Genomic DNA, 15,113 nt, shown 5'->3' on the forward strand with positions numbered 1-15,113 from the left:
CAGTGGTGTTCTCCTCGGTATCTCTGTAATTATAGGCTGAGTTTGGTAACGATTCACGAACAAATCATACAGTAGTGAGTTCCTCTGCTTTCGATATGCCATTTTTTTAGCCGAAAGGAAAACATGATTCTCCCTTAATGATTTTAAGCAGGCGATATTTGCATTGGCACAATGGGTTTCGCACAAGGGAAGCGGCCGTAAGAAAGCTACCCGGAACAGAAGCTACTAATTAGATGAGGTGCTTGAACGCTGAAGGAGCCCGCAGCTCCAGCATTGTTGGCGAATGAAGGATCTCACATGTGCTCAAATGCCAGATACGGACGGACGTGGATTCAATCTCTGTGCATCCGAATCTTTTAATGTAATACTTTGCCACATTTTCCTAAAATGATCTATCTATGTCACTCCTTGCCTCAATAAAAAAGCATTTCGCAGTGGCACCTGGGTGGCTCAGTCGGTTGATCGTCTGCCTTTGGCTCAGGTCATGATCTCAGGGTCCTGGGATTGAGTTCCACATGGGGGGGGGGGGGGAGGAAATCTCTGCTCAGCAGGGAGCCTGCTTCTTACTCCCCCTCTGCCTGCTGTTCCCCCTGATTGTGCTCTCTCTCCCTCTCTGATAAATAAATCTTAAAAAAAAAAAAAAAGCATTCCAAAGAGCTTATTTTTTCTTATGGTTATCATTTGATGTATCATCTTGAAGGTACTGATGTTCCCATGGACGTAATAGGGTGATTAGCCCCTAAAGTAGGTGACCCCATACGGCAGAACCTGTCAAGCCAGAGATGCTCCTTTCTCCCTGAAGCTATAGCATGCCGCCCCCTATAGCCTCGTCCCCAGATTTATTTGCCCCGCCCTAATGACAAACCTGATAAATGAGGAGAACCAGCAAGAAACCCAGCCAGCCAAGGTAGTGAAGTAAATACTATTCTACATGTATTTTGAAGTCAACAGACTTGGGATAAAAGGCCAAGAATTCATGCCAGGGCATTTTTCTTGTCCTGGATTTGCGACTATTTTATATAATTGACATACATTTTAAAAATTACTTTTTGATAACAAAAAGATAAGCTCTTTGATTCTGAAGGTTACTGAATTAGAGTCAACAAAATAATGGCTTATTCCACTGGCCGGAGTGACTTGTGGCACGCGGGGTATGTAATCCCGTCATGACTGCAGTTTTCACTCAGATCTCCCTCTGCAGCTCAAAAACATACAACATACGCCGCTCAGAAACCCGACGAGTTAATTCTTAGCAACCTGCAGTCCCTGTGGTGGAATGACGAGTAATTACCATTTAAAAGAATCAGATTCTCCTGCTGTTAATTAATTTAAGATTAGAAGGGCTCTAATCAACCTTGCACCTCTTTCCAAATTTGCTGTTGCTAAGGTGGCCAGAGTAGATGTGCGCCATCCTCTTGGTGCTTTTAGATGCTTAGAAGTCACTAGAACATTGTTTGGATCACATAAATAAGATAGAATTTCTGAAACTAAAGCCTAAGGTCTTAAATTTGCAATTCCTGCATGTCTCGAGTACTGTATACATAGCAGGTAGGCGTGGAGCAAATATTCAGTGAGGTCTAAGAAGCCCACATTATCAGCGGGGCACGTAGTGTGGCGTTCCCCACAGCAGAGCCTGAGAGAAGGGTTCGAAAGCAGGTGGCTGACTGGAAAGTGCTCCCTGGAAGCACGCACAGGTGGGCAGGAGGAAGGGAGACGGGGTGGAAGAGTAAGCCAATGAAGCATTCTGTAAGTCAGTCACCTTGTAAGCAACTGGAGCTTAAAGCTGTTGGGGACCTCGTGGAACGAGGCAGACCACAGGCCTCAGAGTTAGAACGTCCGAGGAGACAGACAGCCGGGGTATATAGTCACCAGCTCCCGTCAATCCGTGACGGAGGGGCCGCTCGTCCAGGAATGTGAATTCCTCAGCCCTCGTGGCCCGCCACATGAGTGTCCTCCTGTGGCCCGAGAAAAGCCACGGGCGAACAATCACCGGTGATCTCAGCTGGGAAGTGGCCGGCATGCTCAGCATGACACATGGCAAGAGGGTCCGGTCCGGGTCCTGCTACCATCTAATACATGGGCTCCCAGAGGAGATATGTAGCCTCCCTGAGGTGTGTGGAACATAGTTGGAAGTTGGGTAGGAAGGGAGAAGCAGGCAAGCCGGTCCCTCAGCTCTTGGGCCTAGAAAAAAGCTGAGTGAATGTGAACTGTGGTAGCTCCAGGACCACAGAACGGAGAGTGACTTATCCCAAGTCTCACTGAGCTGGGACTGTGTGAGGGGAGGTAATCGAGGCTCTTTCAGTAGTCTCTGTCTCAAGCCACATTAGACTAGGAAGTTCTGGAAGTTCGAGATTTGGGAACTGCGGGAGGCAGAGTCAAAGGAAAGGAGGAAGGAGCTAGCCAAGAAAGTTCTGTAATAAAAAACGGTAACAGTGCAAGGAAAGAAGATGGTATAAAAGATGGAATAAAATTCGTAAGAAATCCAGAAATTCCTTTTCTAGAATGCCATCGTAATGGAACGGGGAACTACTGACTAGATGCAGATAAAGACTTCTACACGAAGGTGTTGCGTGCAGAATTAGAAGGGAAAACCACTGAGGTCAGTAGGAAGGGCTCAATGAGAGGGTGCTGGTGAAGCAAATCCTGAGTCGACAGAATGCTTTACAGCCACGTATATGATGCTTATAAAGAATTCTCGATGGTATGAAACCATGCTTATGACAGACCAAGTGAAAGGAGCAGAATAAACTGTATGTCCAAGATCTCCACCACTGACAAGGCATCTATCAAATGACTGGAAGGAAACAGGCCGATTGTTTACACCGCTTGTCTCTGAGGAGAAGATGTGCTGACACGTATTTCTTTGCTTTTGTGTGTGTTTCCTTCTCTACTTCCACAATTTTTCTCCAAGAAATAAACATGGTAGAAGGGGAGAGACATCTATAATACTTCAAAAACAAGGCAGCAGCCTGTTAAGAATGACTTCTCGAAAGCCTCAGGAATTTCCACAGCAGGGCTCACTGTGGGTGCCCCGGGACCATGTGGAGTGAGGTAAGAAGGGGCACACATCGGCTCTCTGTCTTGACCGGACCTTATTAGGCAGAAGAAATACAACATAACAAATGCTGGCCAGCAAGGTACAAAATAAAGTAAAATGCTAATTTTTACTATCTGCAATAAAAGTAGAATTTGTACATGTTGTTTTGTATAAACAAACGACGGGTCATCTGTTTCAGGATGCCAATCCCGGCTGCTGAGAGAAATGTTCAGCAAGTAAATGGGACCCAGTGAGTTCTTGTATTTTAAAAAGCAAGGTGCCGGTAGGAAAATCCAAACACAGAAATGTAAGGAACAACGTGTAGTCTCTTCTCCCAACTTCTCTCCTCTCTGAATATAATCTATTTAAGTCACTTTGGGGGTTCAATTCCTTCATTTCCATGCCCAGATTGCAGAGGAAAAAGCCACTTTGGGCTGGATCAGTGAGGGGAGACTCTAGGTGGGACAGTGGCTCCCAAGTGGGGGGTAATCCCCGCCCCCCCAAGGGACACCTGGCCATACCTGGAGACGTTTTTGGTTGTCACAATATGGGGAGAGTCTACTACTGGCATCTAATGCGTAGAGGCCAGAGACACTATTAAATATCCTGTAGAGCCTGGAATGACACCACAGAACACAGAGTTCTCCGGGCCACATGTCGGCAGTGGTGACGGTGAGAAACTCTGAGATAGCATTTAGGGCTTGTGCCAAGGCTTGGAAGGTGAGAAGGGTTTGGCTAGGCCGAGGCGGTGTTGGGGTGGAGTATGTGGTGGACATTTCAGGAAGGTGGGCTGGTCAAGGAAAGTCAAAGATGAGGATTCCATCCATGATGACCAAGCAGGGAGAGAGTGCTGAGAGGCACAGAGGTGCAGCTGTTGGGCAGAAGAACATGAAACACTTGCTCCTGAATGTTGTGGCCAAATGTTGACTGTCATTACAGCTCAACAGCAACAGCCACCAGAACTCCTGGAAAGTTCCAGATGATCTACTACAGGAAGTTCCATGACTCACTGATAATAATGAATATTCATATGAATAACCAGTCACGCACACTCAAATGGCAAAAACAGCAAGCAAAGCCACAAGACACAACTCTTAACTTCAATGCCAAACTCCTTGTTCTTTCTCCAAGTTGACTGCATGGGGTAAAACATTACCTCACATTGCAAAAATAACCTGGTTCGGAATCCAATGGTTCTGATCTCGCATGTCTAAGAGGTTACAAAGTGGGAAGAGAAAATTCAGGAAACACAAGGCAAACTGGAAGTTCCACCAGGAATTTACAGTTGGTCAACCATTCGGTTATTGTAGACATTTCCATTGGCTTCACCCAACCTATTTGTTCACTGCCAAGAAATGAGGAAGTGTGGATAGATTTGAAGTGAGTGTGAGTGACAATCTGGTTAACAGAAACAGTGTAGCTGTACTTTCTCTGGAAGGAATCACGGAATCATGAGATGGCGGAGCAGGGAAGCCCCTGGACGTGAGTCGGTGTGACCCTCTCACACAGATGCAGAAATCTGAGCAGGTGTGGGGGTCACCTGTTCTATTGTTGGGATCTCAAATCTAGATCTCAAATCTCGGTTCTCTTACATCCTGCCGTCTCCTTGGTTTTCAAATCCAGACATGCGTGTGCAATTGTGGCACAGACAGGGACCAAAAGTAACAATAGTAAACTAAGCTTTTATTTTAAGTAGCAATGTCCCAGATGGCACGATTTATTGTCTTGGTTAGTTCTATTTGTTATCTTATCAGAATCTTGAACATGGATGTTTTCCTGCCTGAAATGCTTAGGCCATAGTGCTTAGGAGGAAAGTGCTGGGACAGGGGAGAGGAACAGTTTGGTTAGGAGATGGAGACAGACCATTAGCAGAGCCTCCAACTCCACGGGGAAGAGAATGGAAGCGTAAACAGGTGGGAATCTCTGACAATCCCTGCAAAGGCCACAGAAGGCACCGATGATAAATGTTTGGGGGAAAATCTGAAGAAATTTGCCTTAGTATTTTTGAGTTCGACTGCCAGTGTATGGAATTCACAAACAACAGCCAGTCTATAGAAATAGTCAATTCGTAGTTGCCCGGGACTGAGGGTGGGAAGGGCGTAGTCCCTGTAAATGCGAACGGAGTTCTCATTGGGCTGACGGAAGTGTCCTCGAACGGGACCGTGGTGATGGCTGCATACCTTGGTAAATTTTATACAGATCATTGAATTGTACGCTTAAATGGGTGGATTTTAGGATATACAAATTACACCGTGATAGAGTTGTTAAAAAAAAAAAATCATGGCAACCAAAGGCAGTACGATTTTAATCACTCCCCACCCTCATGACCAAGGCTGCTGAAATCAAATTCTGACAGCTGTATTTCCTCTAATAGCTACTTTAAAGGGGGGTCTCCCTGAAATATCTACCAAATTAATCAGAAGGGGATATGAAAAAGAATTAGGCTAGAACATCCTATGATTAAACATTCCCATTCCATTTGTGATTCTTAAACTAGAAACCATAAGAAAGTCTCAAGTCTTGTGTGATTTCCAGATGTGAGTCCCATAGACTGAATAGCTGGTTTTCAAGATATACAGAAAATGCATTACTTTCTTTTCTCTCCAATGAATGGTTGCGCTATCGCGGTGTATAAAATACAAATAATGAAGATTTCTGAACTCATATGGTGAGTGCACGCTGTTTTTCTCTGCTGTTATTCATCGTCACGGTTTCCCCGGACTGGGAGGAGGAGGGGACCAGAATCCTGGGATCATACAGTGGCACTTTTACTCACAGGACACTTACAGGGTAAGGCTGAATGACAGTGAGGAGTATCGATTCTTTGCAGCTCCTGAAAGAGAAGAAAAACAAACATATTTGTGAAATGCACAGAGGCCGGACCCTCCATGACAGCGTTCTTTTGAAATGCAACGCGCGATGTTTCGGCAAACGTTTCTTGGGCTCTCAGGCAGAGTAAATCAAAAAGCTCAAAAACGGGCTTTCAGACCTCAGAGAAAACCAAAATCAAGTGTTCACCCAGTGTAACAAACAGCCCGATTGAAAGCTTCCCATGCGGTTTATGTTGGGCGCTATTATCTGTGATGCCGAACAGCAGGGCTTTGAAATAACACTCGCCCTGGGAAGGACTGTTTGTGAAGTCTCGACTCCGACAGTCTCGGCACTTTCCGCTACCCTCCTCATTGATTCTCCCCTTTTGATTTTAATTTTCTAGAAAGGGAATCGATTTTTAAAAATTCATAACATCATTATCTGCTCAGGGTCAGCAGCATGAAAGAAAACTGTCCGTGCGGGTTTCTTGTGTGCAAACAGCACCCCGCAAATATCACTCCCCCGCGCCGAGTGGCTCCCCGGGTCCACGGCAACAATGCCCAGGTGGCTGGGGCGCTAAGTATTTCAGATGGGCACTTGCTGGGAAACAGTGTTCACGACAGGGGACACCTTGAAGCGGGAAGCAGAACAAGGCAATATCATGGTTTATTTAATTTCCTCCAAATAACCCAATCCTGACAAATAACTCAACCCCTCAGGGAAAATCACGCTGTGGGTATAAGTTTTCCTTCCTTCCCTTTCCATCCTGAGGAGAGAGGTCAATTGCCACTTTGTTGAGGAGACGCCGACTTTTCCTACTTTAGGTTTTAATGAATGACCTGCTTTTGTGATTTACTGTGCAAATGAATAAAGTAAAGGGAATCTGTTGCAAGGCCGTTTCCTGGAAGAAGCCACGGCAGATGGTATTTCTAGCAGTCTTTGCACTGTGGCTAGGCGCCCTCCCATCAGGCTGGGTTGGACCGGGCTGGACTACTGGCCATCGCAGCGCTGGGTGAGGGACTGGGAGGTGAGGAGTGCAGTGGGGGAGGAGAGAAATCAGCAGAGCAGAGAAGGGAGGAACAGAAGGCAAGAAACTCAAAGAAGTATCAGAACATTTCGGGTGATGGTAATTATGGGGGGAGAACAGCACCTCGTTGACAGTGGCCCGTGGGCTCCCATGAGTTCCCAGTTGCCAAGGGTGGGCAGAAATCTCCAGTAACAAGTACGCAGCCAGTATTCCCATTAGATGGAGAAACAGCAACAGCATAAGCAAAGCGGAGTGAAGTGCGTGCCATGAATGATCGCGCGTTGCTGCTGAATGTGTGGACGGGTGCAGCGCTTCAGCGGGGCATTGTGGCATCACTAGGCAAACCTCCGTGTCATGTGCACTATGACCTCAGCCTTTCCCCTCTGGTTTAGATCACCAAGAAATTCTGCCGCTGGCCTGTAAGGACTGTGTGGGGGTGAAGTGCCAGAGAGCAGCTGGCGGCCAGCTACAGGAGAGCGACATGGAAGTGTGTGGATGCATGCCACGGAAGGACGAGAAGAGGCAGGAGCTCAGCTGTGCCTGGTAACTCTGGGGATGCCGCTTCAAACGCAGGGTAAGAAACCGGACGGGGCGGGGGGTGGTGGTGGAGGGGGAACACCTGGGTGGCTCAGTTGGGTAAGCGTCTGCCTTTGGCTCAGGTCATGACCCCAGAATTCTGGGATCGAGCTCCCTGTTGGGCTCCTTGCTCAGGAGGAAGCCTGCTTCTCCCTCTCCCACTCCCCCTGCTTGTGCTCCCTCTCTCGCTGTCTCTCCCTTTGTCAGATAAATAAATAAAATCTTAAAAAAAAAAAAGAAACCGGATGGGGTACAAAACAGAACACCATTCGCAAATGCACGAAACACACGTGCACCGAAAAGCAGCGCACGTTTGGAAGCGTGCAGTACGAAAGCAGGGAGGACGCACTGAACGTGTTTGAAGGGATTTCTCTCAGGGGAGAGAGGCGCGGGTGTGAATATTAATAAGCAACATCAGAGGAGAGGGGCCTTCCATGGGTCCATGATGATCGTTTATACCACCAACGGATGAGTTTCATGAATTCCACTCTCTGCACGTATGGCTTAATAAAGAGCTCACAATCGGGAAGAGGATGAAGAGGTCTGGGGTAGACGTATGCTGGCAGACCTACGAACTGCCGAAGGGGACGTGGGTCTCGGAGACCGCTGAAGTAACCCCTCATTTGCTCACCAAGACAATGGAGGACCAGGCTCCCCACTCTTTGGGGTGGTCCCACTGCACAAACTACCACTCGTTTGGTGGACCTAGCGCCATCCCCCAGCCCCCACTGTTTCCATACAGACGTCTGCAGGAGAGACGCACACACTCAGAAAGCAACGCAAGTACTGCTTCTCAGCTCTCACTCGAGTTCCCCTTGTTCGAGGGAAACAAGGAACACCCAGCCGATGAGAGATGGGACACAGCCCAGTTGACTGAAGCCTTTGTGCACTGGGCAGCCGTGGTAGTGGGCGTGCTCTGCCCAAGGCTCGCCCCGAGGGCCCTGGGGAGCAGGCTCTGACCCGGGGAGCAGCCCTCGGGGCACAGCTCATTGGACCCAGAGGTCGGTGTGAGCCAACCGGATTTCCTCTCTGCAGGATCAGAACTAAGAAACACGGGTGTTGGGAGCCAAGGGCCACGTGGCTGAGCAAGAGCAAAGGTGACAGAGGCCGGTACTCCCCGGTGCAGTCCTGGCTCCCACCGTCCTGTTAGAAAGAAAAGAGCCCACGGAAAAATCTCAATAGGACTATTATCAGCTCCGGGAATGGGCTTTTAGTTCTGTTTCCTTTCATCTACAAGTACTTAATTATCCCCTGCCAGACACGAAGAATGAACTCCATAGTGCTTTGGGCCCCTTAGGATTCCACTCAATCCTACCATGTAAAACAACAACAACACAACAACAACAACAACCAGAAGGAAGCCCTATGTGTTCATATGTTACCCGATGGCCAGATGGCTGAGCCAGAGGCGGCTGAGGCCTCATGCCAATAGATGCCAATCAGCTTAACCCGCCAAAGCAAGGTGCTGTAGGTCTTTGAAGGAGGGATTGAAAACCAGAGTCTGAGACCTTTAACCCTTTATGTGCCTCGAGCTGGACTCATTGCTTAATTAAAAACAACAACAAAAAAGGCAGCCAGGAGAGGCTGGTGGAAGCAGCATATGCCCAAAGAATAGAGGCTACGTTTGCAAGATTCCCGCCCTTCCACTGGGGCAGGACTAGAGTGTGCCAATATGTGGAAGATACAGTAGAAATGGTACCTTGCGGTCATTGAATAAAGGCATCTCGCTCAGCTGAGCTGCTCTAGGGCTGAGAGAGCCTTGGTAGAAAGATGTAGAAGCTGAGAAGCATTGGACATAGCCAGCCTCTGGGTTCTCTCTGATTCAAGCCAGCTGCAGTTGGAGCCACCCAACAGAGAAATCTTCCAGGAATCCACAAACATGCCCACAAGGGAAAGAGTCAACTTTTTTTTTTTAAGATTTTATATATTTATTTGAGAGAGAGCAAGCATGAGCAGGGGGAGGGGTAGAGGGAGAGGCAGACTCCCTGCTGAGCAGGGAGCCTGACGCGGGGCTTGATCCCAGGACCCGAGATCATGACCTGAGCTGAAGGCAGCTGCTCAACCAAATGAGCCCCCCAGGCCCCCAAGAGTCAACTTGCATTATCCTCCATAGATAAGAAGAAACACCAGTGCCAGATTACGTTGATGCCAATCAAGTGAGAGCTCTCCTGCTTTTTAGCTCACTGTGCTGGTCCCATTTCTATGTGGAAGGAGCCAAAGCTAGAGAAGGTTGGGGAATGCCCCTTAGCCCACTGCAGGCTTCCCAGGAACGAAACTGGGACAAGGAAGGTGTTCTATGGCATTGGGAGTTTCGTTTCTTATATGACAACTGAACATTTAAACTACAGATTACAAACTGTTGCGATTACAAGTGTACGAGTGACTGGAGAATTTCCCTACACCTGCTCGAAGCACTGATGGGGCCTGCCTGAGGTTTTGTTGAGGGCTCAGGAGGAGCTGGCTCTGGTGAGATGTCATGAACGGGCAGCGGAGAGGAAGAACACACTTGCTGTAGGATTCCACCCTCTGAGACCCCTGTGCCACACTCCTCTCCAATTTCTTTCCTCCAACTGACTTGAATAGATCTTATTCGTTGAGTCCAAACAATCCTTAACTGAGACAGTGAGTGCTCAGAGCTCTAAGAAAAATCAATGCAAAGGAAAACACAAGAGTGAGGGACAGGAGGCGCTGGGGCAGGCAGGAGACTAGATGGGCACACGAGGCTGTGGGAAAAATGCTAATTTCCTCCCGAGCAATGCCCAGTGGCCCCGTATTCATTTGTTCACTTCTGGAAAGGGAAGCAGATGTTCCCAGCTCCGGTGCAGTCTGTTAGGAGCACACAAGTACCTGGAGAAGGACACCTGTTACACATCTCAGATGCTCAGCAAATAAGCACAGAAATGGGATTAGCTTCCTATTGCTGCTATAATAGATTATCATGAACTTAGGGGCTTCAAACAACTCAAATTTATGGTCTTATAAAGAATGGGGGTCAAAAGCTTGAAATGGGCCTCGCTGGCTAAAGGCAAGGTGTCAGCAGGGCTGCACGCATTCTGGAGCCTTCTCCAGCTTCTGCAGCCTCCCTGGATTCCTTGGTTCATGGCCCCCTCTTCCATCTTCAAAACCAGCAGCATAGCATCTTCCAATTTCTCCCTGGCTCTCCTGCCTTCCTTTTTCAATTATAAAGACCCTTTGATGACATTGGGTCCACTTGGATAATTCAGGATAAACACCCGTTCTTAATGGAATCACATGTTCAGTCACAGGCTCTGGGGATTAGGATGTGGACATCTTCGGGGGTTGGAACATTATTCTGCCCTACCACGGATGCTAGCTTTGTTAGTTACCTGGTGCTGCATAACAGATTACCACAAACTTAGTGGCTTAAAACGACACACATTTATTATCGCCCAGGTTTTAGGAGGCAGAAATATGAGCATGGCTTCACTTGGTTCTCTTTTAAAATTTCTCTCATGATGGGGTGCCTCATTGGCTCAGTTGGTTAAGTGTCTGCCTTTGGCTCAGGTCATGATCCTGGAGTCCCAGGATTGAACCCTGGCTATGGTTCCCTGTTCAGTGGGGAGTCTGCTTCTCCCTCTCCCTCTGCCCCTCCCCTGCTCATGCTCGCTCACTCTCTCTCGCTCACTCTCTCAAATAAATAAATAAAATCTTTAAAAAAAAAACTCTCTCATGAGACTGCCATCAAAGTGTTGCCCAGGGCTGAGGTCTCATCTGAAATCTCGATTGGGAAGGATTTGCTTCCAAGCATATTTCTGTGGTTTTGGGCAGGATTAAATTCCTTTTTGAGATGTTGGACCAAGGACCTCGGTCCCTTGCTTGCAGTTGGCTAGAGGTCACCCTTAGTTCCTTGCTACACAGGCCACTCCAACATGGCAACTTGCTTCAGCAAAACCAACAAAAGAGAGTTTGCTGGCAGGATGGAAGTTAAAATCTTATATAATATAATCACAGAAGTGACATCCCATCACCGTTGCCATATTCTATAGGTAAGAAGCACATCAAAGGTCCAACCCATACTAAAAGAAAGTGGAATGCACAAAACTATGAATATCCAGAAGCAAGGATTATTGGGGGCCATGTCAGGTTCTGTCTGTCACACTAAGAGAAAGATTCATAACCAAGTGAACTGTAAGTATCTTCAAAGGGCTCTCCACCCATGAATTCACTTCACATGAGATTTTCCTGGTAAGGAACATCAGCGAAAAGCATTGTTCAGTACACCCTGTCAATTTAAAAAATAGGAGACATTTTTCAAAATATGTATATTATATTTATGGCATTTAAACTTTTTGTGCCTGGGGCGCCTGGGTGGCTCAGTCGGTTAAGCGTCTGCCTTCAGCTCAGGTCACGATCCCTGAGTCCTGGGATCGAGTCCCGCATCGGGCTTCCTGCCCAGCAGGGAGGCTGCTTCTCCCTCTCCCTCTGCCCACCCCCCTCATGCTCTCTCACTCTCTCAATTAAATAAAATCTTAAAAAGAAAAGTTTCTGTGCCTGCAGTAATTCTCTGTAAAGTGCCTGAAGCACAACCTAGCTTGATTTTAACTTTACCAATTAATGAATAGATGAAGTAATTTGAATTGAAATAAAATATTCCAGTATGTTATTTACCATCCAGACTGGAAATGCCCCTTTCTTCTGTTTCTCTCATCTATAATTATTTCATTATAACCTGCCAGACAAGAAGACTTAACTTCATAATGTTTTGGATCTCTTAGAATTCCTAACCCTAAGATCCTGGGGGGTGTGGGGGGGAATCTAAGCCATTTTAAAATCGCTTCAACAGAAAGATTAGAATGGAGAATGGAAGATGCCGCATTCCAATAAGCAGATAACTTCCTTTTATGAAGGTCTGCGACAGCCAGGGATGTTAAAAAACACAGTTAGGGGCACGTGTAGAGAAGTATTATTTCATAATAAATTCCAAGTGAATCTTCTATTTTGAAGAGTAGTTTCAAAGTGCAGTACCAATAGTTTCGAAATAGTTGAGGTTGTTAAAAACTTCATTTAAATGCCTGAACCACAGTGCTGATCTGCAGAGGAAAATAGAATCTGACCTCCCCTAAAGTGCTCCTATCAAATTGGCCTTTGATTCTTCAACAAGAGTCTCTTATCCCTTTTTGATGGGCTCCCTTGAAATATGTTTGGGATAGCCGGCATCAGTGGTTGCAGGTCACACTTTGGCGACACATCCCATTTGTAAATTTCACTGGCTGCGATTTTGTTGCAGGAAGCAAAGTGACGCGAGGAAAAGCTAGGGTTCTAATGAGGCTTTCAGTGTTCAAATCTCTTCCGACCATGCAGCTAAAGCCGATGTGGTCTTTTTCTTAGAGCAGCATAGCTTGGCATCTTTCCTACACTGCCTTTTCCACTTCATATTTACACGAATTTAACGTCGCAATAGGTAATCATATGGGCATGCATTATTGTATATTTCCTTCTGTACCGACTAAAGAGAACCCTTGATCAACTCAGAAATTGGTACAGAGATTGAGAAAACGAAACAAAACCAAGCCCAAATAACTAAAATATATAGGAAGATATTTTATGTCAAAATTCAAGAGTCCTGCTTTTTAAAAAAAAAAAGCCCAAACAAGTTAGCTATGAAGTCTTAAACTTCAGAAATGAAGTGAGGAATCAATCCATGAAGGCGGAAAGGTTCGGCTATGGGAAGGCAAAATAAAGAAGTAATTTAGGGCTACCTATGAAAGGATTTGGTAAACTGTAACATGACGTTCTAACGTGAGTTCAGAGACTGATGGGCAGTGTTTTTATTTGGAAAGAAAGGTGGTAAGGCCCAGAGAAAGGGCATTGCAACTCTCACTTCCAAGGTAAATGTTCACACACATAAGATTCTTTCTTCCTCTTGCACTGCAGGGTTCTTTGGTGAGATTAGCAAAATATTCTTTTCTGCAAGCTAGTGTGTGCACCTCAGCCCTTAGACTCTCTGCTGGTGGACAGCCACTGATGAAGGAAATCAGAAATGATTATAACAGCATTTCTTCAGCGATGCTTTGCTCAGAAGAGGCTTTCTGCAATCCTAGTCTATTGGTATCCCAGTGGCTTCCTTTCTATTTTTTCTTTCTATCTGAACCAGGAGATGTGAAAAGAACATTGAGATCTTTATGATCTGAGAACCAGCCATCACATCGCCCGCCTAGTCAATTGCCGGCAAAGCTGGAGGAAATAATGCTGCCCTTCACTTTAGAAAAGTTGCCACAGGACTACTTAGATTGGCGGTTTAATGCTTCATCTAGTTGACCTTTCCAACATTCTGGAGAGAGACACTAATTATCCATTGTATTGATTCCTAACAGGTAGTGAAGCCATTAGCTGGAAGAGAATGGAAACAGCCAGCAAATGACTAAGTATTCAAACCAGATCAACACATCAAGGCTAAGTGTGATCTGTCATGGACATTAGGAAACATTAACGCTCGACACATGGTTGCTGAACCGTGTCTTTACTTTGAGAACTGCAAAGAATGGGATTATTTGTCATTTCTCAGTTATGTTCAGGGGATGCTGACAAAGAAAATGTGCATAATGAAGCCACCATAGCCATCAGGGCAGCAAAGACGGAAGAGATGGATCAAGGAGTTCGCTCGTCCAGGAGCACCGGCTTGGCTGCTACCAACTCTATAGTGTCTCTCCCAGTACCATTTTACCCTTGAGAGAGGGGTTATACTGCTGAGCAAAAACCCCCCACCAGTTTGGTAGCCAATCGGAAGAATGGAGAGAATTTAAGAAAAGATCCTTATGAAGCAATAGGTTAAAGACTTCTCCTTGAGAAACTGGGTGATTGAACTGTTCGTCTTTTCCCATCTGAGATACAGAGGCCCCAGAGACAGACCTCAATGAACCACACCTTTTGGTATCTAGACCTTGTGTAGTCTCCTCTCCTTGAATCTGGACTAGTTCTGTGACTTACTTTTGATAAACAGAAATAGTGTGGAAGGGACACTGCATGACTCCCAGGCCTTGGTTAGAAGAATCCTAGGAAGCCTTGCAGACACCCATTCCATGGCTATCTTGGAATGCTCACTGAGAAGCCAGCTACCAGGTAAGGAGGCCGACAGCCCTGCGACCACCACGTGGTGAGGAAGCTGGCCATGTGGAGAAGCACTGTGGAGAGAGGGGGACTTGCCTGGCCAGCCGCACCTGGGTCAGCTGCCCGGGCCCAGCAACAACGCAGGAAGCAAGGAGCCACCTGGGATGTCCAGCCCAGACAAGCCTGTATGTGGCTACGGCTGTAGCTGGCTCCTAACAGCAGCCACATGAGATACACCAGTGAGAACCATGTGGATAAGTCCAGTCAGCCTGCAGAGTCATGATAAGAAATTCTTTTATTAAGCCCTTACATTTGTGGGGCAGCTATAGAAAACTGGAATGCCATCTGTCCATCAGGACTTTGTAAACTGTTTTTAGGGGCACCTGGGTGGCTCAGCCGGTTAGGCATCCGACTCTTGGTTTCAGCTCAGGTCATGATCTCAGGGGTTGTGAGATGGAGCCCCACACACTGGCCTCTGTGCTAAGCACGGAGTCTGCTTGGGATCTCTCCTCCTGCCCCCCCCCGCACACGCGTGTGCTTTCTCACGCTCTCTCAATAAATAAATAAATAAATAAATAAATAAATAAATAAATA

At 46.7% G+C, this 15,113-nt stretch overlaps 1 protein-coding gene across 1 annotated transcript in view; it reads right to left on the bottom strand.

Moving 5' to 3' along the window:
- FRMPD4 (FERM and PDZ domain containing 4) overlaps positions 1-15,113 on the bottom strand; it is a 551,891-nt gene that overhangs the window by 45,800 nt on the left and 490,978 nt on the right. Inside the window, exon 5 of the mRNA XM_040634527.1 lies at positions 5,825-5,870. Coding sequence (XP_040490461.1) covers positions 5,825-5,870 — 46 coding nt within the window. The remainder of the gene's footprint in view (positions 1-5,824; positions 5,871-15,113) is intronic.

The sequence above is a fragment of the Ursus maritimus genome (assembly GCF_017311325.1).
Source record: "Ursus maritimus isolate PB19 chromosome X unlocalized genomic scaffold, ASM1731132v1 scaffold_X1, whole genome shotgun sequence".
NCBI lineage: Eukaryota > Metazoa > Chordata > Mammalia > Carnivora > Ursidae > Ursus > Ursus maritimus.